Source organism: Hippoglossus hippoglossus, chromosome 1, assembly GCF_009819705.1.
Source record: "Hippoglossus hippoglossus isolate fHipHip1 chromosome 1, fHipHip1.pri, whole genome shotgun sequence".
Taxonomy (NCBI): domain Eukaryota; kingdom Metazoa; phylum Chordata; class Actinopteri; order Pleuronectiformes; family Pleuronectidae; genus Hippoglossus; species Hippoglossus hippoglossus.
The window spans coordinates 19860734-19885035 of NC_047151.1; the positions used below are offsets into that span (position 1 = coordinate 19860734).

Sequence of the window (24302 nt, forward strand, 5' to 3'; positions counted from 1 at the left end):
TCTGAAAGACATCATACACACAGAAGGCCAACCTGTCCACTGTACATGAGATACCCATATAGAGAGAGGAGAGGAGAGCTGTGACTTTTATCTGTCCCTTCCGTCAAGTTTCAATCAAATCAAATATACTTAATGTCTCTTTGGGAAAACATTTCTGGGGCCAAAGTGCTACAGCAGCTGCAGAACAGTACATTGTGCGACAAACAACAACAAACTGTACACAAGGAAATAACATGTAATAATAATGCAGAATAAAAGTGAGTTGAATATTGCACCTGCCCTAAAAAAAAAAGAGAGAGAAGAGAACTCGAGATTGCCCTTTTTGAAAATTAAAAACATACTAAAATTAAGAATAAATAAAAAATTTCAATACAGAAATAAATAAGATCTATTTCTTTATTTACATTGGATTAATTTATTGATTTTCTGAATCCCTTCGGGCCCTCACAGCTAATATTAAGAAGAAGAAGAAGAAGAAGAAGAAGAAGAAGAAGAAGAAGAAGAAGAAGAAGAAGAAGAAGAACTTGTATATTTTTATCGTCTTTAACGAATTTATATATCGTCTTTCAAAAAAGACCAAGGACGCTGGACTGTAACTGCAGGTGACCCTGTGAGACAAACCGAGGGCCTAAAAAACTCCTTTCCACGAACCAATGACAGCAGGGGAGCAGCTCCGCCTGCCAATGGGAATCCAGTAACGGCAGCACGTTGACGACACAGGAAGAGAGCGATGGAGAAGTAAACAAAAAGGTCGGCCCGGTGTGATGTTGCTGTAGAGAAGAAGATGGGACCGTGTTTATCTGCGGTTCGGTTCTAACTGCGGGCGCCATGTTGCCTCCGTCATGTCTGGAGCTCTTCGGCTCGTCTTCACTGTCTCATGTAAACACCGGGGCTGTGGCACTTCTCCTCCTGGTGCTTTATTTACTTCACTTGTATCGCAAACGACGGGAGTTCGCCAACATCCCCCCGGGTCCCAAACCGTGGCCGGTGGTCGGTAACTTCGGCGGCTTCCTGGTGCCGTCTTTCCTCCGGAGGAAGTGGACGCGCTCCGGCGGCTCGGGGGCACCGGTGAGAAACGCCGCGGTGATGCTCACGGAGCTGGCGAACGTGTACGGCCCCGTGTTCAGTGTGTTCGCGGGGAAGCAGCTGATCGTGGTGCTGAACGGGTACGAGGCGGTGAAGGAGGCGCTGGTAAAGCACCCGGAGGAGTTCTCTGACCGGCCGGACATCCCCAGTGTCTCCATCATGACCAAACGGAAAGGTGACCACACTGGTGGCACTCATAGGATTTATCTCTATTTATTTATAATGCATATGGTAATAAGACATAAGAGAAAAACAAGAACAAGATCAAAGACAAATAGTTTGAATAAAAAGTACAATGGAGATCAAGAATAACTAAATTAATATATTAAAATAATAATTTATCGTGATCATTATGGAGATTGACTGATATAAAAATGTTTTATCTTGATATAATTTTGGCCATATTACCCAGCCTCACTTTAAGTTATAGAGAGACTACATTTTTCACATTCAACTCCTAAAGGTTTGTGCACTAAACAGGTTTAGCAAAATCAAAAAGTAATGTGTCTCTCATCTTACAAAACTAATATAGAAAGGTTAAAAGTACAAAATAAGTATTTTTCCCACTGTTTAGGGAAAAATATATGAGTTCCATAACGTTAAGTTTGAAAAGTGACTAAATTTACACTTTCCTAAATGCTCCTTCTGTTTTCTGATTTAATTCAACTTTAGGAATCGTCTTTGCACCTTACGGGCCGATATGGAAAAAGCAACGCAGGTTCTGCCACACAATGCTCCGGACCTTTGGCTTTGGGAAGTTGAGCTTTGAGCCCAGCATCGTTCAAGGTCTGGCTACCATCAAAACGGAGCTGCTGCGACTGAACGAAGAGTCCGGGGGCGCCGGCGTGGACATGGCCCCGCTCATCAGCAACGCCGTGTCCAACGTCATCTGCTCAATGACCCTGGGCCAACGCTTCCACCACGAAGATGTCGAGTTCCGCAAGTTGCTGGCCCTGATGGACCATGGGCTGGAGATCTGCGTCAACAGCCCCGCGGTCCTCATCAACATCTTTCCGCTTCTCTACTACTTGCCCTTTGGCGTCTTCAAGGAGCTGAGGCAGGTGGAACGAGACATCACCGTGTTTCTGAAGAGCATCATTGCGAATCACAGGGAAACATTAGATCCTGAAAACCCGAGGGATCTTGTAGACATGTACCTGAAGGAGATGTTGGCCCAGCAGGCTGCAGGACAGGAGGACAGCAGCTTCACAGAAGATTATCTGTTTTATATCGTGGGAGATCTCTTCATCGCAGGCACAGACACCACCACGAATTCAGTTCTGTGGATTCTGCTCTACATGGTTTTATATCCTGATATCCAAGGTAAAAACAGCATCTGCTATATCTCCAGTCAGATTCTGTCCGATTTCATCATAAACTTTCCATTGGACTGTTAATATACAGTGAAGAAGCAACTAAAGATGCACACAGTCACATTTTTTACAACAAGATCATGATCGATGATGCAAAACGTTTATGATTTCAATCTATAAATACTTTATACGCTTTGAGATTTATACTTCATATAGTGATGGGTGAATTGCATGTTATAGACTTGAGTGAACTAATTTTATGCTCCTATGAACCACATATCCTGTTTTCTACATTATTAGGAAGCAGCTTATGGGTAAAAAGGGAAGTGGAAACAGCTGAAGTACTGAATTCCCACTTTGTTGTGCAGGACTGATGTCATGTTGTCACGTTGCTTCTCTTCTTTTGATTGTAGAAAAGGTCCAGGCGGAGATTGACGACGTGGTGGGGAAACATCGGGTCCCGTCTCTGACTGATAAAGGCAGTTTGCCCTTTACCGAAGCCACCATCATGGAGGTGCAGAGGTTAATTGTAGTGGTTCCTCTGGGTATCCCACACATGGCCTCCAAGACAACAGGTGAACTTAAACAACACGTATGAGCCCTCGTTTTCTGGTAAATCCTCTGTTGGTGCTCAACCAGTCAAATATCTGAGTCCCTGAGGGATAATATATAATGATCTGAACCTGATTCAATGAGGTGATTTTTTTTTCATGTGTTTTTTTTTCTCTTGTAGAGTTCAGAGGCTACACTATTCCCAAAGGAACAGTTATTCTGCCCAATCTGTGGTCTGTCCATAGAGATCCCAGTGTGTGGGACGAGCCAGACAATTTCAACCCGGCACGTTTCTTGAATGATGATGGAACCTTGCTTAGGAAAGATTGCTTTATGCCATTTGGGATTGGTATGCCTTTCATTACTCATATTAAATAATTGAAACATTGATCTATAAATGAATTTTAACTCTGCTTGTACCAGGAACTAATGAGTAATCCCATGCGTCCCCCAGGTCGCAGGGTGTGCATGGGCGAGCAGCTGGCGAAGATGGAGCTGTTCCTGATGGTTACCTGTTTACTCCAGGCCTTCAGATTCCGACTCCCAGAGGGAAAACCCCCTCCTCCTCTGCACGGGCGCTTCGGCCTGACGCTGGCACCCTGCCCGTTCACTGTGTGTGTGAGCCCTCGGAGTTGAGAGACCTGGTTTGAACAGATCTTTAGTAAACAGGGTTTCCTGATGCCCATGACCTTTTAAATAAGGGAGAGAGGAAACATAGATCAAACAAAGGTCTCCTGGAGAGATCATTGAATACGTTTGGTTTATCAATAATATTTCAAATATAATTGTAACAATAACATGATGCTTTCACTTTATTATTTTATGTTGCATATAAAATATTATAGGAATAACCACACACACATGCTCATGTCCTTTATTGGGGCACGAGAAAAAGGAAGATTTTTATTTGTTAATATATTTCCTCACAGACTTGATGTATGGATTAATGACAACCTCTTGATAAAGACAGATTATTTTAATAATTTATCTTCGGTCATAAACATATATACCTTTTCTTTTCTCACTGTTTTCAAAGTGTTTCTTGAAATTGTTGCCATTATTAGGATGGGATTGTTGTAGCCCTGGGTTTTTTCAGGAAGAATTGTTAGCTCAGTGTTAAAAACTTTCACGGACACAATGTGCAATGAAATGTTTAGGTCAGTGGTTCAGAATGACAGTTATATTCAAAGATTATTTGAAATTGAACCAGTGCTCTGGAACCACTGATATGTGGCACCATAAATATCATCATTTAAGTAATTTTTTTATATTCTGAAAGAATGAAGTGATTCCAAATTTTCATATTGAAAACAAATGTATATGAAATATATATTGTCATATACATATACTGTTATATTGTTATAACAGTCCACCAGCAGGGGTCATTCTAGGACTTTTTATAAGGTGTGAATATGCACTTAGGTCTGATGAAGACACATGTACCGTGTATGTAAAGTTATATTTAAGTCAAAGGAAGTGAATTATAACAATAATAAATAGCTTCAGTAAACAAAATCATCTCGGAGCTGGAAAAGAGATGAAGCTGCGACTTCTGGACCATCACATTGAAAGTTTATAATGTGTTTAAAGGGCATTAAAAATGTGTTTGCTGATTTTGAACCATCGTGTCTGTTTTTATTTACACTTGTCTCCTCCTATCCTCCTCGTAAGCTCCAAGATGTTATTCTCTGAACCAGGAAACCAGGAAAGTTACTTTTACTGTACTTACTCATAAATGTATGAGGTGGTCAGTGAAATGTATGAATTAGACCAGGAATGTACAGCAACACTGAGATAAACAAAGCAGATTACAAGTACTGTGCCAATTAGATAACTGTTTGGACTTGTACTAACTTCCATAAAACTTTACACATCCACTCAGAGGGAGATTTTGAACTTTTTACTTCACTGATTTGACAGGTAGAGGATAAACTACTGGTATCACTGGTAAACTCAAAATGATATGCATTCCTTCAAAGAGTAATTGAAGTACTTTTACTCATGATAATTTGCTCATACTTTTACTGAAGTAGGATCTGGAACGGACTTCAAGTAACAGCTTATAAAATAGGATCAATTGTTGCAGCTGAAACGGTATGAAAATTATAATATACTTTATTTATTACGCACTTTTCTAAACAAAGTGCTTTAACAACACAAAATTATAAAAGCAATTAAATATTTGTTATAATGTGAAGCAATCAGTACGTAATTAAAGCAAAATAGAAGAAAAGACAGACAGAAGGAAATAAATAAACTATTATATAAAACAATCAGGTAAAATAGAGGTAAAACACATTTTATGAAAATAACTTGTGTGAGGCGATTAAAAAATAGAAGTTGAGACCACTTAAGTTTATTAAAATATATTTTAAGAGCAAATAAAATGAGGATGATGATAAATAGTATATAGTGTACTTTAATTGTTTTTATTCAATCAAAAAATATATTTTATTGAGATCATATTCCTAACCTGTGACTTTATACTTTGCCAATTCCCATATTGTCTTTAAGAGACAATGTTAAATGTTGTAAACCTGCAGCTCTTTACCTAATCTAACCTGTGTCTTTATTATCCAGATATTTAACTAGATGTGGGTAAAAGGTCACGGAAGCGTGCGCGTGATCACGTGACCGACGACCTTCGTTCCCCTCCGGTGTTATGTTGAAATCTGTGTCCCCGAGAAAACGTGTCCTCCTTCACTTCCGCCTGCAGCAAATACACGATCCTCACGCTCGCCACCGCGAGGGGGCGCAGCGGGGGAGACACCACTCTACCGGGGGAAACACGATTCGTCACCACACCGGATCGCAGCTCCTCTCTCATGATGGCGTTCTTCACCCAGCACCTCCGCAGAGCTCTGTCCACCTCCGCGGTCAGACACGTTGCTATCAAACATGTGACGATCATCGGAGGGGGACAGATGGGCGCCGGGATCGCACAGGTGAGCGGACACATGTCTTCCGGGGTTGGGTTTAGCCTCGTAGCTAACAGTTAGCTTCAGTAAAAGTAACCTGAGATCAGCTGCTGGAGGACATGAGGGGACAGAGCTGAAAGTTCCACTCACTGCTGCGAACAGATATTTATGTTGCTATCAAACCCTCATGACAAAGAGACTAGTTGATAAATGGTTTAATGGCACAGTTGACAGAATAAAAAGTTTTCATATGCTGGTATCTGCAGTGAGCAGGTGAGACTGTTTCCTTGTGGTGTCATGTGACAGGACTGGTTTTATAAAAATGCTCATTGTGCAACATGGTCCCTGTTTGAAGTTCTGCATTATGACTTTTCACTTTTTTAACACAAACCCATCCAGCTGCCTCAGCGTCACTTATAATATGGTTCTCCTCCATTCCCTGCGTGCACTGCTCTGTGCATCATCAACAGCGAAAACACAATTTGGATCATCATTCATTTTGTGACTGTAAACACATTAAGTTCCTGCACAGAGTTATTATTAGTAATTATTAGTTAAGGCTTTAAAGGGACAGTTCACCCCAAAATGAAAATTCACTCATTATCCACTCACCACTGTGCCGATGGAGGTGGTGGGTGAAGTGTTTGAATCCACAAAACACTTTTAGAGTGTCAGGGGTAAACAGCGTTGCAGCCGAATCCAATATTATTATAATAATATAATCAAACTTAAAACAGAAAAACAGAAAATGCCTCCATACTGCTCCTGTGGTGTCACCCAAGTGTCCGTAACCCCCGACATTCATATTAAACTTAAAACGGTGTCTTTCACACCAGGTTTTTAGCCTAAATGTCCTCTGTGATCCTCCTAGTTACTGCTGCAGTAAATGCAGCATCACTGACAAGTTTGAATCTCCTCCCTGAAGGTTGCTGCAACGACTGGCCACTCGGTGACACTGGTGGACACATCTGAAGACATCCTGAAGAAGGCCGTCAAGGGAATTGAAGGGAGCCTCAAAAGAGTGGTGAAGAAGAAGTACGCTGACAAGCCGGAGGTGAGAAGCAGCAGATCAACAGACAGAATACAACCAGGTCAGGAACAGAGTGAAACGTGTGTAATTAATGGATGAGGATGTATTTTGTGTGTTTTTCAGGCAGGCGAGGAGTTCATGCAGAAAGTCTTGCAGAATGTGTCGACATCCACAGATGCTGGCTCTGCCGCTCAGAGCTCAGATCTTGTGTTGGAGGCCATCGTGGAGAATCTGAAGGTCAAGCAGGATCTGTTTGGTCGGCTCGACAAGCTGGCACCGGAGTAAGCACTGTCCCCTTTCTGATTTTAATGATCAGCTACAAGTGTTCCATTAGAAGCAAGTGCAGCAGCAGTGTTACATCACTCCACTTCTCTACTTTCTGGGTTTTACAAGTTTCTGTGTGTGTTGTTTCTACTTCAGTAATCAGTTTTTAAAAACACTGAATGATATAAATTTCCTAATATGAGAGGTAAGAGGGCACGTGTTGTATTTGGACGTGTCTGTCTTACGTGTTCCTCACTCACTGTGTTTCTGTAACTTTTTTTAGACACACCATCTTTGCCAGCAACACGTCCTCGCTGCCCATCACCGACATCGCCAGCTGCACCAGCAGACTCGACCGATTCGGTGGCCTTCACTTCTTCAACCCCGTCCCCATGATGAAGCTTGTAGAGGTGAGGCCCCAGAATACAATCAGTGTTTTATTTTTATTTATGTGTTTGTGTATTTAACAGGGACACAGATTCACATAGTTGCATAAGACGTAATCCCGTAGATGTGATGTGTGTGTATATGTTCCCTGTTCCGGCGTTTGAATTCAGGTTAAAACAAGTTCAGATGAAACAAACCCTGTTCCTACCATTCATATCCATAGGCCGTATACAATAAGTTTATACTGGGGTATTAACTTTTGTCTAATCTTCTGCAGGTCATTGGAACTTCGGCAACAAGCCAAGAGACGTTTGATTCCCTCCTTAACTTCAGCAAAATGCTCGGTAAAACACCAGTGTCCTGCAAGGTGAGATCTGATGACTGATGTCGGTACGTCTGTCATCTCTTTCAGAAAATATCTGTCCACTCAGCAGTAACTGACCTCTCTTTACCCAGGATACACCGGGGTTCATTGTGAACCGCCTGCTGGTTCCTTACATAATGGAGGCCATCCGGTTGCATGAGAGAGGTTTGTATACCTGGAAACACTGTAAAAGAATCTATCAACATATCGGAGCTCTCATTTATTTTTGAATGTTTGCTTGAGTACATGTTTTTCTGTGTTGTCCCTTTTCTTCCTCAGGTCACGGATCCAAAGAGGACATTGATATTGCCATGAAACTCGGTGCTGGTTATCCCATGGGACCCTTCGAGCTCTCGGATTACGTAGGATTGGACACTATGAAATTTATTATGGACGGTGAGTGAACTGTGTGGTAAATATTTAGTTTGTGTGTATGACTTCTGATTTAACATTTCAATTGTTTCGCCTTTTTCAGGTTTATCATTTTAATCTAGTTGTTTACTAGAACAGGTCTACATGCAGAACGTATGTTTTTTGTCTCGTGTGGTACACAGCTGCAGCCTCTTTCCACACTCATGGTCCAACTCCCAAATAGCCCAGTTTGCTCTGATTGGTCAGCTGGTCGATTCTTTTGTGATTGGTCATTCGCTTATAGCGAGTGTCAGAAATGTCACGCCCCTGAGACGCCCTGATCAGCTGTAAGCACTGCCGTCACTACGATAACAGTGGCGTCGGCTCTGCTGTACCTATATGAGCCAAACTAGCCAGTAGGCGGAGACACATAACCTGGTTTGAGGAAAAAAGAGGAATGTAGGAGAGAAGAACTCCCTTGGCTGTGTACTTTGGCCTTTGTAACTGAAGAGATCATTTACACACACAATAAGTAACATGACATTAAAGAAGAGGGAAAACTACAAAAGACAATCTAATAGTGGCACGGCTGTGTCAGTCTGGAGAAACTACTGCAAGAAAGGAGAAACAAATCTAATTTGAATAACAGCATCTACTATTGCCTTTTTTTGTAGGTTGGACTGCGAAGGATCCCGACAACCCACTGTTTGGCCAGAGTGAGCTGCTGAACAAGTTGGTTGCAGAGGGAAAATATGGCAGAAAGAATGGAGAAGGATTCTACAAGTACAAATAGATACGTTTCACTGTGTTTTGTGTGGAAGGACGAGTCCGAACTACAGAAAATAAGCTATCAAAGGACTAATAAGAAACCGAAATAGAAAATGTGCCTTCTATGTTAAAGGTCAACTTGTGTCTGTCAGTCCATTTTCTTATGCATGTCGTCCACTGAATATCTTTGAAGAGATTGAATGTAATTAAATAAAATAGATTTTTAAAATACTTTTTTGGGGTTTGACTGTTTTGCAGATACACGTGAACATCAGTGACATTCATGCTCAACATCTAATGTGAAGGGCTCATATCTAGTATCCCTCTTCAGTAGATGGATATGAAAACAGCTGTGAGGTCAAACTCTGCTCACATGTCATTCTGCACAATACAACATGAAGAAACTAAACAACACATATATAATATACTGAATGTACTTTATATTGTAATTCCACTATTGCATCCTCCGTCAGTGTTGAAGGGGGCGTGTATGAGCCATTTGTCAGACGCTTTACAAAACACCTCCCACCACGAACACAAGGTGGTGCTGTTTCATTTGAAATGGGGACATACTAGAGGCACAATTCAAATTTGAAGTCGTATTCTTTGATCTTTGCTCTTTGATCCAATAGTGTTTACGTCATAAAATTGTTACCTTGAGATTTTTACAATTTAACAGTTAAGGAGAAAATCACCTTGTTACCCAGATGTAAGAGTTTAATACTTGGATGATGGGCTTTTCATTATCACTGCAATAATACAGTATCTGTGTGTTTTTAGAGTTTTAATGGTGTTGAACTGATTGTGTTTGACTTATAATCTCTAAGGGCGACTCAGACTTTTACATCTGGCTCTTCCAGCTCTGGTCTTTAAACCACACAAGTGATCACATGAGCCAATGGTGCCTTTTTATTTTTCTTTAAAAAAAACAAAAACAAAATAAAAACCAAACAAAAAAACATGTTGAAACAGTTCAAATATGACCACTTGGTAAGCAAAATGCTCAACCAAGATGACAGTGACCCAGAATATGATAATTAAAAAAGGAATTCATCAAGTAATACTAAAATAGAGCATTGAAATCAAAAATGTTACAGAGATGCTTGCATGGAATAAACAACATGGCTAAAGACACACTATTAGCTACCAGAGAGAAAAGACAAAGGTCCATTGCAATAAAAGAAAGACTGCCAAGTGCTGGGGTAAATATATATATCTGCTTCATTTGTCATGTTTCAGAACAATAAAATATAGGCCTCTGAGCTATCACTCTTGCCTTTGTCCTAATGTTGCCTGCAAAAATACCAAGAAAATTGACATATCCTGACAGTTTTTAAAAAGTACACATACTGAGCATTATTTTACATCTGAGCAAATCTCGAGGTCACTATTTGTTACAAATAGTTATCAAAAGAAGCCTTAAGTTTCAATTTTCTGCAAGACGCTTCAACAAGAAAAATGGCTTTCCTGTGTCCAAAGCTTATTTTCATATATACCACTATATAAAAAAACAATATTAAAAAAAAAAAATCACTAAAATATACACCGAGAAATTGAAACGAGGGTTCAAGATACAAAAAAAGCATTCAAAATAAAATTCAGTCTAAAATGAAAAGCAAATCAAATCGTTGATCCTTTTTTGCACCAACTGGTCAGCGACAAACTAAAATGGCGTCTTGAGGACGTTTCTTTAGACGAGATGAGATCCCTCCATCTTCCTTAGTGCAGTCTAAAAAGAGGTGTTTGGTCAGTCGAGTGAAACCTCAAAGGGTCTCCAAAAATCCAGTGAGAGAGAGAGAGAGAGACAAGGGGAGGGGGGGTGAGGGCGTGAAGGTCGGCCTAATAAAACTATACAAATGAACAGAGGTGACAAATAAGTTACAATAACTTAGGGACGGGTGTCTGGAGAGTTTGGGCAGTGCAGGGGGAAGAAGTTTGTGTGCACATCAAAAAATTGCTGCTGTTTTTTGTTTTGTTTTTTCAGTGCAGTGCCTTGGATCGTGGTAAAGCTCGAGTCGTTTACAGGAACCTGACAAAACACAGATGTCGATTCTGGGTTTTTTTTTCCCGTGCGAGAGTGTGGTTTTCGTGAGGGTGCTCCTACTAATCATGATTGTCTTGTTCAGTTCAGTGTCTCTACAGCAGGCGCCTTCAGGAAGGAAGTGTTGTCAAACAGTGAAGTGTTTTTTTGGTGAACGGTGGTGGTGGTGGCATGTGACTTGTGTTGAAGGGAGTAGGGGTAGTTGGGGTGGGACAGGGAGGGGGAGGGAGGGGGGGGTCCTCTGAGAAGTGGAGGCTTCAGTTTGGAGATTTAAGGGTCTTCATGAAATCTAACAGGCCTCCATCTCTAGAAGAGGGCCCGTAGCTGCTGCCTTCGCTTTGCATGTGGAGAAATTGTTCCGTTTTCCTCCTGAAGAGCAAATGAAGAAAGAAAACAAAGTGGATTAATCAGCCGCTCTAACTGGGAAGCAACTGCATCTCTGTACAGAAGAAAATCTGCTGAAAAAGAAAAACAGAGGAAAACACAGGTCACGTCCACGTCACATTAACCAAAACCAGACATATCAAGATGAATCACAGTGACTCAGAAGTGTGTCACCGTGCGAGCATGTCTCCCCCACATCAGGGAGGGGCAAATTACAATCAGCAAGATCAATCATTAGAGTGTTATGTTCTTAGCGTTACAGCTGATTGAATGAAAGCCACAGTGTCGGGCCCGGCGCTGAACTACAGAGGGGTTATAGGTCAGCGGCAGGATGTGGGCTGGTCTGGCTTTCATCTAGTCCGACATGGGGGTTGCCGTGACCCAGCTGGCAACGCCGCGCTCTTCTGTGCCCTCCCCTGACTCACTCACTCCTCCTCCGAGTCTCTGAAGGCGAGCACCCGATTGTGCAGCTTCTGGTTTGACATTTAGGCCGCCGCTGCAGGTGGGCGATGGGAAAACAAGATGAAGAAAGGCTCTCTGCGCAGGAGGATCATCGCATTGACCCAGCTGGTTAAAACAAGCAAGAGTTCATGGAATTGTTGTTGGTAATTATCTGAACCAACACAGTTCAGGTGCAGGTCGACGCTGTGGTGTAAAGGAAAAATGTTACCTGACTGCTCAATCCACTTCACAGGGACTGAATGAAATTTGGCGCTTTTCCCTGACGGGGAAATTGTTTGTCAAGCTGCAGAGAGTGTTCTTTTCTGTCTCGTGATCTGGGCTCGGGCTAACCAAACACAGTCAGCTTAAGTTATTGACAAGCCAGGGAGAGATATTTTAGACCAGAGCGGCATCAAATAGAATCTGTGATCAAAGTGGAGAGGCAGAGACAGAGGTGGATGGCTGCCTCTTGCGACTAAAAAGATGGATGTTTTGTGAAGACGAGGAAAGAAAAAACGGTATTAGTTTGCCTCTCCCTTGTGGCAAAGCCAAGAGTGTGTTATTGTAGGAGAGAAGTCAGCTGAGCCCTGCTGCTCGCTGCATCTTAACACTCCAAATTCTTAGCTCACACACACACGCACACGCACGCACCATCCTGCAGACTGCTTTACCACATGTGGATAAAAGGGAACAGACAGAGGCCACCTTTCCCAAGGAGAGCTGACCCCGAGCCGCACAGAGCAGAAACTGAAAGGAACACAGTGCTCCGAGAGAAAGAGAGAGAGCCCCTGTCGCTTTTATTTACCTCCGCCGCCCTCCCTCTTTTCATCCCAGGATCTCAAAGCCGGCCCGCACGCCCGGTGCTGCACCCTGTTTCCTGGGGAGCATTTTTCCTCCCCCTACCACAGACATGAAAAGCACTGGCCTTCCTGCCCGGGGAAGAGGCCTGAAGGGCTGCGGGCGAGAAGTGTGTGTGTGTGTGTGTGTGTGTGTGTGTGTGTGTGTGTGTGTGTGTGTGTGTGTGTCTTTTAAAAAAAGGCTGGTGGTAACAGCAGGGATGTGTGCTTGCGTGGTGGTTGGTTGTAGGGGGCAGCAGGCCAGCGCTTCACAAGGTCCAGTCGACACAAACACTGGGATTCAGGAGCAACTTGACCCCTCCTCTCCTCTCCTCTCCCCTCACCTCACCTCCCTCCATCTCCTCCTCCTCCTCCTCCTCCTCTCTCTACATTAGTGCTCAGGAATGCCGGCTGGATTTTTTGAGGTTTTTTTGTTGCAGGAAATGAAACGCTCCTCTGTTCAGACAGCTAGCAAAGGTTTAGTCTCCCCCCGTCTCTCTCCCCCAATTCCATTCCCTCTACGGGACGGAGGGAGGGAGGGAAAGGGGAAGCAGTCGGACAAGCTCTCGCCCAGCTTTTGAAGTGTGGGAGGTTAAGATAACTGGCACAGCCTCGCGTCTCAATCGCCGCTTTCACCTCCCCGGCCGAATCAAAGAGCCCGCAGCTGGGGCCCGCCTGCCTTATAGCCCCTTAACCTCCAAACCCACCAACCCACCCACCTCCGCAGCTCCTTCCCTCGCTCCCTACACAGAGCTCTGGGGTTTCTTTCTGTGCCATTAAAAGGGAAAACACTGCTGACAAATTACTCTAAAAATAAGCCAAGTGGAGAGAGGTGTCTCCAGCGCAGGCTGAGGAGCAGACTTTACCATGGCAGAGGAGAAAGGGAAAGACTGAGGGGAGATGGAGAGGAATCCAAGTGAAGGACGATTTGTAATTTCTTATTTTCATGAACCTGATGTGGGAGATGGTTTGTTACACCAGAACATTTCAGATTGGAATCAGCACGCGCTTTTAAAATAAATTTGGCAGGTGGTTGGATTAAACTGTCAATCATGGTGGCTAAGGACACCAATCAAGAGAAGAATGAAAAGCATCCAGTGTCATTAATTGCTCTTGTTTGTGAAGAAATGCTGATGCTAGAGTAACATCTACGCTAACATAGTTAAGAAGTGACGTATTAATAACGTCGCTGCTCACGCACCAATAGCTGTCAACAGTTCCTCCCTCACAGGACGCTGATTATTTTCATCATTCATATAAACGTCAACTGTTTGATTAACTGTTCAATTGTTTTGTCCAAAGATTGTCAATAAAAATGGAAAACGGCGAACGACAAAAAAAAGTCGGGAGTAACAAAGAGCTTTGTTTGTTTGATCAACATCTGAAAACATGTTCAAAACCAAAAGGGGCTGAAACCAGTGAATGTTTGAGGTTTTTGCTTGTAAATAAAAAAAACAGAACCAACTATAATGGCACTCAGTAAAGCGCATATCTCCAAGGCCCAATAGTCTCCTTATATAAATGTAATCAAGCTGCACACACTCAGATATCAGTCCCATAAATATGCCTGATTTTTTCATCAAGATCCATGAATTGTTTTATGGGAAATTGTTGAAAATGTCAAGAAACCTTTATGGGTTCTTACCGCATCCTTTCATGGAAATGCGTAATTTTGGTCACAAACAAAAAATGGACGGAGGTGATCAACCAAATCTAATGGGGACCAATGCTGAAACCTGAGCGTATCTCTGTTACATCGTCCTCTGAGGTCACACCAACAGATGTGCTGTGGTGACAAGTCCTGGCGTTGACCTCTGCCTGGACTGCACAGTTCGCTCTGGTGACACCTTCTCAAAGCAGCCTCCTCTACGAAGTTGTAGCAGAGCTTCTCTTAAACACACCAGGGGGAAATAAATAAAGAGGCAGGGTAATAAAAAAAAAGCACCTGGAAGAGAAGGCGACGTCTTAAACTGAATTCTCTGCCCTGTCAGCACTTTTCTTAGACATTCAACTTAAAAAGAAATTGCCACTTTTAGAAAAAAGCATTTATTTTTTAACCTCCAATCAAACGGGGGGATATCAGAAACTAACAAGTCAGTCAGGAGGGGCTTAAACAGGGGGGAAGAGAAAGAAAAGAGGAGGAAAAGACTTAAATATTTGAGCGTAAGGAAGGGTGGGGACTGGCTGTGGTCAAAGGGGGGGAAAGGGGAGGAGGGGAGACACCAAAAACCCCAAACCTCAGGCATGTGTGGGTGAGACGAGGGGAGCACAGGAGGGTGTGGGAGGATGGGGGGGGGGGGAGGCATTGCCCACATCTGAGGCGGCATCGCTGGGGGGCCCGGGCAGCTGAAGTCTGGCCGTGTGCCCCCGCACCGCTCAGTCTGAGCCGCTGCAGGCTGAGGGGGGGGTGTCGAGGGGGGGAGGTTAGAGCACATTCAAAGGGCCTACACAATGACGGCTCCCTCTGCTGTGGTCTCGCTTCAAAGGCCGCCACCGCCGCTCGTATTCACCACCAGGACAGAGGAGAGGAGCAGGGAAGAGGAGGAGCGGTGACGGAGAGGAGTAAAGTGGCAGAAAATGAGTGAGGGATGAAAATGAGAAGGGGCCGAGGGTTTTTGCCTCCTCTGACAATTACCAGGCCGAGTGGAGTAAAATAAAAATAAACACCGCTTCCCTCAGACCTCGCTGTTCTCTTCCTGTCTGTGCCCCAGCGTTACCTGGGGGCCTTTCGTTCACAGATAAGCATCTCACGAGCGTTTTTACAAGGCCACATATCTCCGCCTCTTCCCAAAACAAGAAGAAAAAAATAGGGGGGTTTGGAATGAGGGTTGGGGGGGTGGTAGACACAGAGAGAGAAAGGGAGGAAGTGAAGAAGACATTACAAAAAACAAAAACAAAAAAGAAAAGCTGAGAGACTGGACCCTCATACTGTTCCTGCAGCTGACCAAACCACAACACAATGGGCCCGTGACTCAATCAAAACAAATTTCAAGCCCCAGTCTAAACAATGGCAGCACTTTAGCTGCATGTAAACACAGAACTTTAAGAGGGTTATATCCTCATCTTAATGGTTTTCTCTCCCTCTCGAGTGGGCTGCCCAGACCAGGATGAGACAACCTTGTCGGAGTCCAAGATTTGTACTTCTGAGCTAAAAACCACAGTCTTTTGCATCGCACCGCGTTTGACATACTGCCACCCTCTGGAAGTCCATGTACCGAGTGCTGAGGGGTTAGTTTCCTCCACAGAGTCTGCTTTGTGGAGGTCAGGGGGGAGGGGGGGGGGGGGGACGGCGGGGGTGAACCTTTTCCAATTCTATATCCTCCCCACAGCAACATTAGCCAGGGCGTTGCTCTGATTTAAGCCCAAATATCTCTCTTCTCGCTCCGCTTCCCACCCGTGACTACTACTTTTTTCTGTGAAGAAGTACAATTTTAAAAACAACTCGGAGCCAGACCCAGAGTCCGTCTTCTTTTTTGCGATCCGGATTCCTTCCTCAATTATCCCAGGTCACTAATAAGGGAGGGTGTGGAGCCACTGGGCTGTGCCGCGGCAGCCTAGAGGCTCAGTGCCAAATTGAAACGACTCGGGAAATAGAGGCGGACACTGGATCTTGCCTAATTGCGGCTGGAGTGTGTGTGTGGCTGCTCGGGTGTGTGTGAAATGTGCAGAGAGTGATGAGGGTCTGGTGGAGAGACACACACAGATAGAGAGAGAGAGAGACGATGAGAGGCAACAAATACAGAGAAGCGGGAAATAAATAAGGGATGGAGACTGAAGGATGAGTGGCAGTTGAGTGAGATTGGGCAAACTCACAGAACAGAACTCTCCAGAATGAGGGATTTTCTTCTGGCCCGTTTTTTTTCGCTCTCCCTTTCCCCTAACACACTCACTCACTCCCTCCCCTCTCCTCTCCTCTCTTCTCTCCTTCCTCTTTGCTCATCAAAAGTCTTTTGACAGCTGACTTCTGGCTGCACACATCAGAGGGAGCAGAGCCGGGCCACGACAGAAGAGGAGGAGGAGGAGGAGGAGGAGGAGGAGGAAGACAGAGTCGCCACCAAATCTCCTGCTACACTTTTTCTTTTCATGTTTCTGCACCAGGACCATGTGGCTAGAAACGGGCCTTGATGCACCGACAAAGAATAATTGACAAGTAAAGACGTTCGTTTTGCATCTCGACAAAGGAGCACCTTCATAAGAGCCGGAGCGAGATGACTCATGCAGTTTTATGGCATTTTGCAAGTGTGTGCAACTCCACAGTTCCCACCAGCCAAATCAAAAAGCCACCTTTGTTAGGAGTGTCTCCCCCCTGTGAAAAAAATGCGCAGCAGCCGAGACGGACGAAAAAGCCTGGAGGGCACGTATGTATCTCGTCCAGATAACCATCTTTAGGGCTGTGAATCAGAGGGGCTGAGTCAGACAAAAGGCTGACAGGGCGAGAGGAAGCAAGAGAGGGGAGAAAACAAATAAAGAAAAAAGTGAGGGAAAGGAGGAGTTTCAGTGCGCTCTTTAAGTCGGTGTGAAGTAAAAACAGGGGCAGAGGCTAAGAGACGGAAATCCTAATTTCACAATGTCAGAGTAATGACTTCTCAGAGTGCTCTTCCACTGTGGTGAGAGCCAGCTGTGTGGCGGGCCCAGTGTTTGACATGCTAAAGATAACAAAGAGAAGCAATGTCAGACCATTAAACACAGACCGACGACTCAACTCCCAGTTTGCCTCACAGGCAGAAAGACTTAGCAATGGCCATAAAGCATGTTAATATAAAAACGTTTCAAGTCAATTTTTCCCTTCATAAAATCTACCAAGAATGGAGCAATTGTAATGCTGGATGTTCTTCATTACGAGGGTGCAGATGCTAAAAATAAAATCTAATGGAGCAAAACGTGTCGAGAATGTGTCTGAAGAATTAAGTCACGAACAAATGTCCGTCCAGATTTTTCATACAGGGGCAGAGACAGATGGGGTAGAGGCTGGGGCAGATGAAAAGAAATAGACAAACGAGTTCATTTAAAGATGTTTTTTGGCGTCTACACCGAGCTAACCTCAATCCAGCTCTTTGGGATCTGCATAAATTGAGGGCTTGGGGAGTTGTGGCAGTATCCTTGGTATTATGCATATTAGTTTAAGGCTGTCACTGAGAATCAGCAAGGGTGTCCATCCCGCTGCGGCTAGGCGCTGCTAATTATTGGATCAGAGATAAAGTGCTTTTTAGCGCTTGCATTCGCTGCCTCCGCTTCTGCGCTTTGAAAAGCGGCATTGGCGGAAAAAAAAAACGGAGAAAAGAAAAGCCGCCCGACCAATTTTGAGTTCAGAGAGAGCCACTGGGTCAGGAATCGATCAAGTGGAAAACCTTTGTCTGGTTGGGGTGATTTCGACTTAAGACCAGATTTGTCACATCTGCCTGGCTTCTCCTGCTGCCGAAAGGGAGCGGAATAACAGGATGCTACCCGACTCACTGGGAGGGGGAGAGGGAAGGAGATAGATGGAAGGCAAACAGATCCATAGAGAGAGAGAGAGGAAGATTGAAAGAGGGAGAGGAGACTTGCCTTCCCCACGCATCGGGAAAAAGTTAATCCTTTTAACAAAAGAGGGACAGGTGACAGTTTGGAGAGGGGTTGACATGTCACATGAATCAATACATCTCAACATATCTTTCACATGTTTAAAAAAAACGCTACAGGAGTGCCTTTGTTATGGAAGCATTACAGACACGCTGAGACCCCAGATACCATGAAATCTTGTTAAGGTATAGCATCTCATTAAGTTCCTGCCAAACGAGCTGCTGAGTCCTGCTCCGCTCAACAAAGATGCAGAGAGAGAGACAACACATGTAGTCCATATGGAGCCGAGCTGACGTCTTAGCCTTCACCAGCAGTAAAAAAAAAAAAAGAAAAACGTTCTGGGCTCGCAAAAGTGTTTTCAGATGTATTATTTAGAAAACACAAGAGTGGATGAGCTGATATTTAAAGCAACATTTTTCAAAACCCACATTTTTTATTTGTTTTTCTGACACACGATGGAAGAAAAAATAAGCCACAAACCGCTGACACGACGTCCTTGACCGTCATCCAACCAGCACTGAACACAAAATACATTGAATTGACCAGTTTAACATACACACACATGCAGTTTAACATACACACGCGCGCAGAAAATCCAATGCCTATTGTGCTCAGGCCTTTGTGCAAACAATCCCTCTTCAGGCCATAACACCACTGACACAATGACTATGGCGAGGTTAGGGTGGACCTTTTTAGGATTAGTCTGTGAGTACATACTCTCAAATCAGTGTTTGGCAGTTTAAAAAAGGACTCGACATAGAACTGGACCAGACAGGAAGGGGATAGAGTGGGGGTGTCTTACCATTTTTCTCAGATGTACGCCGTTTTCATTCTCTGGCCTGTACCTGCAGAAAATTGCATCTTTTTTTAAAAGTTTTTTTTGGGGGGGAGTTTCTGGACGGCATTGATCTTTACCATCCATTACAGACTAAAATAACAAAAGGAAATTGACATTTTACTTAAGACGTAATTCTCAATGGATTAAACTTGCAGTGCTGAGAGGAAGCTCAGGAGCGCAGCTAGACAAGGTCAGCAGAAAGACAGACTGTAGTGTAGCAAGCAAACAAGGAATGCAAAGCCCAGAATTGGTAAGTCGTCGTATAGAATGGACAGACTAATCCCAAAGCAGGTGTCATGTGTTAAGATAGGGATGAGAGAGAGGCAAGGGACAGACGAATGGAGGGGATGTCCACAAACATGTGAATGAGTGAGTAAACTGCCTGCACGGAATCAAGACCGAAGCCAGAATAAGGACAGCAGGTGATGTTAGTGTGGTTAGTGTAAATCTCTACGTCTATTGGGAGATTAGTTTTATCCTTTTTACATCATGATGACATGTATTCTATGGGAAGATGGTGAAACTCACGACCTCAAGATGCAACAGACAAAAGAATAAAGAAGAAGAAGGCACTGGAGGGACTGTTGCTTACCTGTGGTCGTTTCCTGCATCTTCTCCCTCTTCCGCTTCTTCTTCTTTCCCTAAAAAATATACAGAGGAACACATAAAGTGTGGCTCCAGCACTCACGCTCACTAGACCACTCTGATATCCTGCTGCTGACTGCCATGTTCACTCATCCCCTGCTGGGCATCCAACCAGCATCCCTCGGACTCCGGACTCCGCCGCAAAACTGCCCCGCTGAGAGGGACGGAACCAAGCAAGGGTCTGATTCAAAGCAAGTGTTCTCCACCTGCTCTCAACTACTTTTTTTAAATAAGTGACTTCCTTTCTACTATTTCAGGGCCTTTATTTGAGTTACGTCCTAATCACAAAGCGACACCTTGCTCTACTGTTGTGACCAGCCCGTGTCAGTTTCCCACTACCCCTTTTTGAAGTGCAATTAAAAACGCTCGCCATAATTAGGCTAGTCGAGCTCAATGACTGAAGAGTGCCACTCTTTTCCCAGCGAGGTGGTGGGAGTGTGTGGGGATTTATAGCTTATGCTAAATCCCCAGGGGGGAGACTATAGGTATAGATAGCAGCGTAGAGTCGTTCTAGTCAAATATGAGCAGCACTTTGGTTTCCTGCTGCAAAGTCTGCTAATCCACTTATTCATGAGCTAATCTGCCTTCTACTGCTGCGGCAGACAGGGGAGAGGAGCGACTAAGTGAGAGTGGGTGAGAGAAAGGATGAGAGAGGGGGTACACTGGGAAAAAAAAAAACTATGAATGCTACATGCTCTCAATGCCTGTGCCTTACCTATTTTGGGTGTTTCCAGGCATGATGTGCTGCCTGAGGATTTTATTTGTGGGAGGGGTCACAGAACAGCGCTCACAGGGATGCAAAATCTTTTGAGTTAAAATCATTTGCTTTTACTTTTACAGTAAGAAGAAAGTCATCCCTCTACTTTTTCTCCCCTACACATAAAATACGTTTGCACTAGCTGTCACTGGCTGACGTCGGGTAGCAGAGGTGTGGAGACGTTCCCCCAGCTCAGCGAGGCATTTTTGCCGCGGAGCAGTGGAGGCAGAAGGAGGAGGGATGCTGTCGGTGTCCGAGGGGAGGCAGATAAACACCACAAAGCACTTTGGTGGTGGAGTGAATGTGAGTGCCGGAGCCACACTTTTAATAAAGGCTGGTGCTCTCTCACAAATTCATACACACCACATGTACTCAGGGACAGACTGCGACAACTTCCAAACACATGCACAAACGCACACACACACACACACACCAAAAACAGACTGCATCCTAAATCAAGCTGAACCTCCCACATTCACAAACAAAACAGGCAGCTAGAGGAGCAAAGGTTGCTGCTGCTGAATGATGTATGCACCATCCAGCCTCCGCAACTCAGGCTAACAGTTGCCTTTTACATCCACACTGATATAGAACATCAAAGCCTAGCATAACCATTACCAGGCAATTTTCACCCAGTGTGGCAATAATAATGTCCGTGATACTACAATCCATTTAAGTGTGGATGGTAATGTAGCAGTGAGTCACAGTGTTATGAATTACAAATCAGGCTGAGACAAAGGGTCCACAAATGGACCCTATTAGCACGGAGCCGACTAGTGTGAATTAGCGTGTTTGTGTGACTATTGTCTGACATCTAAAGAACACGTCATGCGACACGGACACAAACAAACAACAAAAAGACCAACATACACACTCGCAGGCGCACCTTTGCCAATCTGTTCTGTTGATACTTACATAATTGTCTCGAGCGGACCAGCCTGGGTAGAGCTGCATGTGGAGCTGCCGTTCCTTGCGGGCTAGCTCATAATACTTAGCTTGCTCTTCCCGAGATAAAGCATGCCACTGTTTCAGTACAAAGGAGATTAGGGGAAAAAATAGCATACAGTCAATTACTGGCATGCACTTGCATGTTTCCCTGCATAGAGAAGTGTGCTGGTGTTTTGCTAAAGAAAAAAAAAAGAAAAAAAAGAAGCCGTTTCAACTTCCAAACGTTTGTTGTAGAAAAAAAAAAAAACGGGGGATAAAAGAGAGACGAAGAAGAAGGGGGAACATGATGAAGAGATTAACATGCAAAAGAGTCGGAGTGGGAGAGAAGAGAAGGGGGGAAAAACTTTGATTTCATATCAAAACACTGGTTCCAATTTAGCAGCGCTTTTTATTCAAACTATGTCAGTGAGCAATTACCCTATGCAGGCCACAAACTAGGCTTTGCTGTGGCTGGCTGCCTCAACCGCTGGGCCTATTCGTTAAGGCTTTTAACATGGCTCTGTGGTTCCACTCTTTTCCCAATCCTCAAAAGGAACAAATTTTGTCATTTCCAACCGTGCCATTATCCAGGCATATTTTATTAAAGCCAATTTGATTAAATGTCAGTTAGATAGGCAGTTTGTATCTGTGCTTCTGAGAGGGAAATAATTGGCTGGGGCAATCATTATGACAATAATCATGACTGGTTCATAAAAGACTGTATGTTAATAGAGAGAGGAACCTTTGTGCTTTTTTAACTAATTGGGCCTGGAAAGTCGGCCCGTACCGCCTCTTAAGGGCCGTGGCTTGAACCTTCATCTCTCGGTGATTTCACCCAATCAACAAAGATAAATTAGAGCAAAAGGGAGAATGAGACCAAGTACAGCGACAATGTGACCTACCCTTCGTCCCAGGATCTGGTTGATGGCTGCGCTCTCCTTCAGCGTGCACTCGGCGACCACATTCGCACGCATCTCTTTCATGTAGAGCATGAAGGCGTTTAGTGGCTTCTTGATGTGCGGTCTTTTGGGCTCCTGCTCCTTTCTCTGCTCATGCTGGGGTTTCCTGCAATTAAAAACAAAACAATAACACCACAGATGGAGTTAAAGAAAACAGGTAGAGACAGAAAAGTTAGAAATTGAGAGTCATAAGAGAAGGAAATCGTGGTGCCGCAATGGCACCAAAAACAGCAACCGTCTGGTTGCTCTCAGCCAATGGTGAGGCAGCGTGCAAGGGGTTGCCACGCGATGGGCCCCTGCCTCTTTAATCATGTGCAGTTGTGCAGTTGCAGGCCGTCATGCGGAGAGATTACTTCACCAGTAATGGCAACCAAACCCTTTTTGTCTATAGCACATTGTTAATCACTTAAAACCAAATGCTCAAACTCACAAGCTGAAAGATTCCACTCCCTCTCCTGACTTACTTTCTAACAACCTTTCTGATTCGACAGTTTTGGTATGAGGATGGCCATGAATAATGTAAATATCAGATTTCCCACTGCACACACTGGGGATGTGAATTCAGTTCATCCAAGCACTAATCTGGGACCTGTATCTGTGGCTGGCTAAGTGTGTTGTGATCCCTGAGGCCAAATGAAGCACAGGCCTGTTATCAGTGGAGCACGGGCCCTCGCTGCTTATCTGCTCACATCAAGGCAATGAGAACACGGCTCTGACAGAGGGTTTGTTCAGCGATGGCCCGCTGTAGTGGCAGAGTGCTCAAATACCTGGAAGTATGTCGTCTCAGAAAAATGCTGATAGAGGGGGTGAGGGGAGGAAGTAGAGACCTTCAAAGCTATTAAAAACCAAAGAAAGTATGGAAGTGTTTGATAAAATGCCATTCTGCGTTTGCGAGACTCACATGTGCATGATGTCTGTTTCATGCGGTGGCTCGTGTTTGACCTGCGGGTTGACGATGGCCGGGTGGGGGATCCCTGTGGCGTGAGGGCCTGGGGGGCCAGGCACCATGTGGTGTGAGAACCTGCAATAACAGTGGACAACATGCACTTTAATTAGCCAGACAGCAAGGAGAAGGTCAGTGGTAAGGACAGGGTCTCGTAAAGGTCACTTAAGTGAGAAAAAAAAGGTCTGAAATGACAGTAAGAAAAAAGGAAGGAAATACGTCCACATGCTCGTCTTGTTGAGGTTAGATTTTCAATGCTTAATATTTAGAAAGAATGACAGCAGGGTCACTAACTTCTTGTACGTGCAGTTCTACTTTTTTAATGACTGATTTCATCAACCTATTTCTTGCACTATTACAGTAGAGAAGCAGAGTAAAGCTTTAATGTCCCAGGGAGGAGGTCTGGCTTAATGACAGCAGTCAATATGATCATTTCATGCTGGGGTAAATGAAAATTTCCAAAAACAACACAGTAAAATTCTAAATGTTGACCGAACATAGCAGTAATTCTCAACTTGCAATATGAATCTAGAGGGCTGTGGCAGGAAACAAGAAACCACTAAACACTTCTACACAAATGTAAGTTAATTTATCATATCTTTCCTCTGAATAACAGGGAAGTTATTCCTTCAGGAAAAGTGGGTAAGTACCTAAGAAAAAGTTCCTGGTTAGGGAAAAGTTCCTAAATCAAAAATGGGCTCATATATTATAGTTATTCAGATCTAAAGAGGTCTAAGGAGGGGGAGAACGCCTGGGCTTCAACAGTCGCCTGATCCCGCACCTTACATCTGGCATCACTCAGTGTGTGCCTGGAGCCCTGTCTCTGCAAACATCACACTGACGGAGAAAAAGATAGCAAGGAAGAAGAAAGAAAGAAGGCAAGAGATGTTGGGCAAAAAAAGGGATGAAAAAGTACAGGAAATGGAGGTAAAAGACACT

General features: G+C 44.1%; 3 protein-coding genes across 8 annotated transcripts in view; 2 read left to right on the forward strand and 1 right to left on the reverse strand.

The window, feature by feature from the left end:
• The first annotated feature begins 485 nt into the window (after window positions 1-485).
• LOC117767306 (cytochrome P450 2U1) lies at window positions 486-4568 on the forward strand. The gene is made up of 5 exons (XM_034594804.1): window positions 486-1261; window positions 1759-2409; window positions 2813-2974; window positions 3133-3300; window positions 3406-4568. Exons 1-5 carry the CDS (start codon window positions 829-831, stop codon window positions 3585-3587), a joined length of 1596 nt encoding a protein of 531 aa, XP_034450695.1. The 5' UTR covers window positions 486-828; the 3' UTR covers window positions 3588-4568.
• A 1148-nt stretch (window positions 4569-5716) lies between these two features.
• On the forward strand, window positions 5717-9261 carry hadh (hydroxyacyl-CoA dehydrogenase). Its single transcript, XM_034597180.1, has 8 exons — window positions 5717-5896; window positions 6795-6923; window positions 7023-7180; window positions 7447-7573; window positions 7828-7917; window positions 8007-8079; window positions 8194-8310; window positions 8940-9261. Exons 1-8 carry the CDS (start codon window positions 5777-5779, stop codon window positions 9056-9058), a joined length of 933 nt encoding a protein of 310 aa, XP_034453071.1. The 5' UTR covers window positions 5717-5776; the 3' UTR covers window positions 9059-9261.
• A 658-nt stretch (window positions 9262-9919) lies between these two features.
• lef1 (lymphoid enhancer-binding factor 1) overlaps window positions 9920-24302 on the reverse strand; it is a 58787-nt gene continuing 44404 nt past the window's right edge. The window contains exons 6-11 of one of the 6 annotated variants that reach the window (XM_034596986.1): window positions 23322-23441; window positions 22364-22526; window positions 21450-21557; window positions 19725-19764; window positions 19097-19139; window positions 9920-11443 (exon numbers count right to left, since the gene is read on the reverse strand). In XM_034596986.1, coding sequence (XP_034452877.1) covers window positions 19105-19139; window positions 19725-19764; window positions 21450-21557; window positions 22364-22526; window positions 23322-23441 — 466 coding nt within the window. In that variant the 3' untranslated portion in view covers window positions 9920-11443; window positions 19097-19104. Of the gene's footprint in view, window positions 11444-19096; window positions 19140-19724; window positions 19774-21449; window positions 21558-22363; window positions 22527-23321; window positions 23442-24302 lie in introns of all 6 variants that reach the window. The other 5 variants (XM_034596894.1, XM_034596806.1, XM_034596564.1 and 2 more) reach the window with 5 other exon arrangements.

Coding starts and splice junctions, on each gene's coding strand:
- hadh (XM_034597180.1), top strand. CDS start 5,777: ATGATGGCGTTCTTCACCCAGCACCTCCGCAGAGCTCTGTCCACCTCC. Junction 6,924..7,022: donor AGTACGCTGACAAGCCGGAG/GTGAGAAGCAGC, acceptor TGTGTTTTTCAG/GCAGGCGAGGAGTTCATGCA. Junction 7,918..8,006: donor AAACACCAGTGTCCTGCAAG/GTGAGATCTGAT, acceptor CTCTTTACCCAG/GATACACCGGGGTTCATTGT.
- LOC117767306 (XM_034594804.1), top strand. CDS start 829: ATGTTGCCTCCGTCATGTCTGGAGCTCTTCGGCTCGTCTTCACTGTCT. Junction 2,975..3,132: donor CATGGCCTCCAAGACAACAG/GTGAACTTAAAC, acceptor TTTCTCTTGTAG/AGTTCAGAGGCTACACTATT. Junction 3,301..3,405: donor CTTTATGCCATTTGGGATTG/GTATGCCTTTCA, acceptor TGCGTCCCCCAG/GTCGCAGGGTGTGCATGGGC.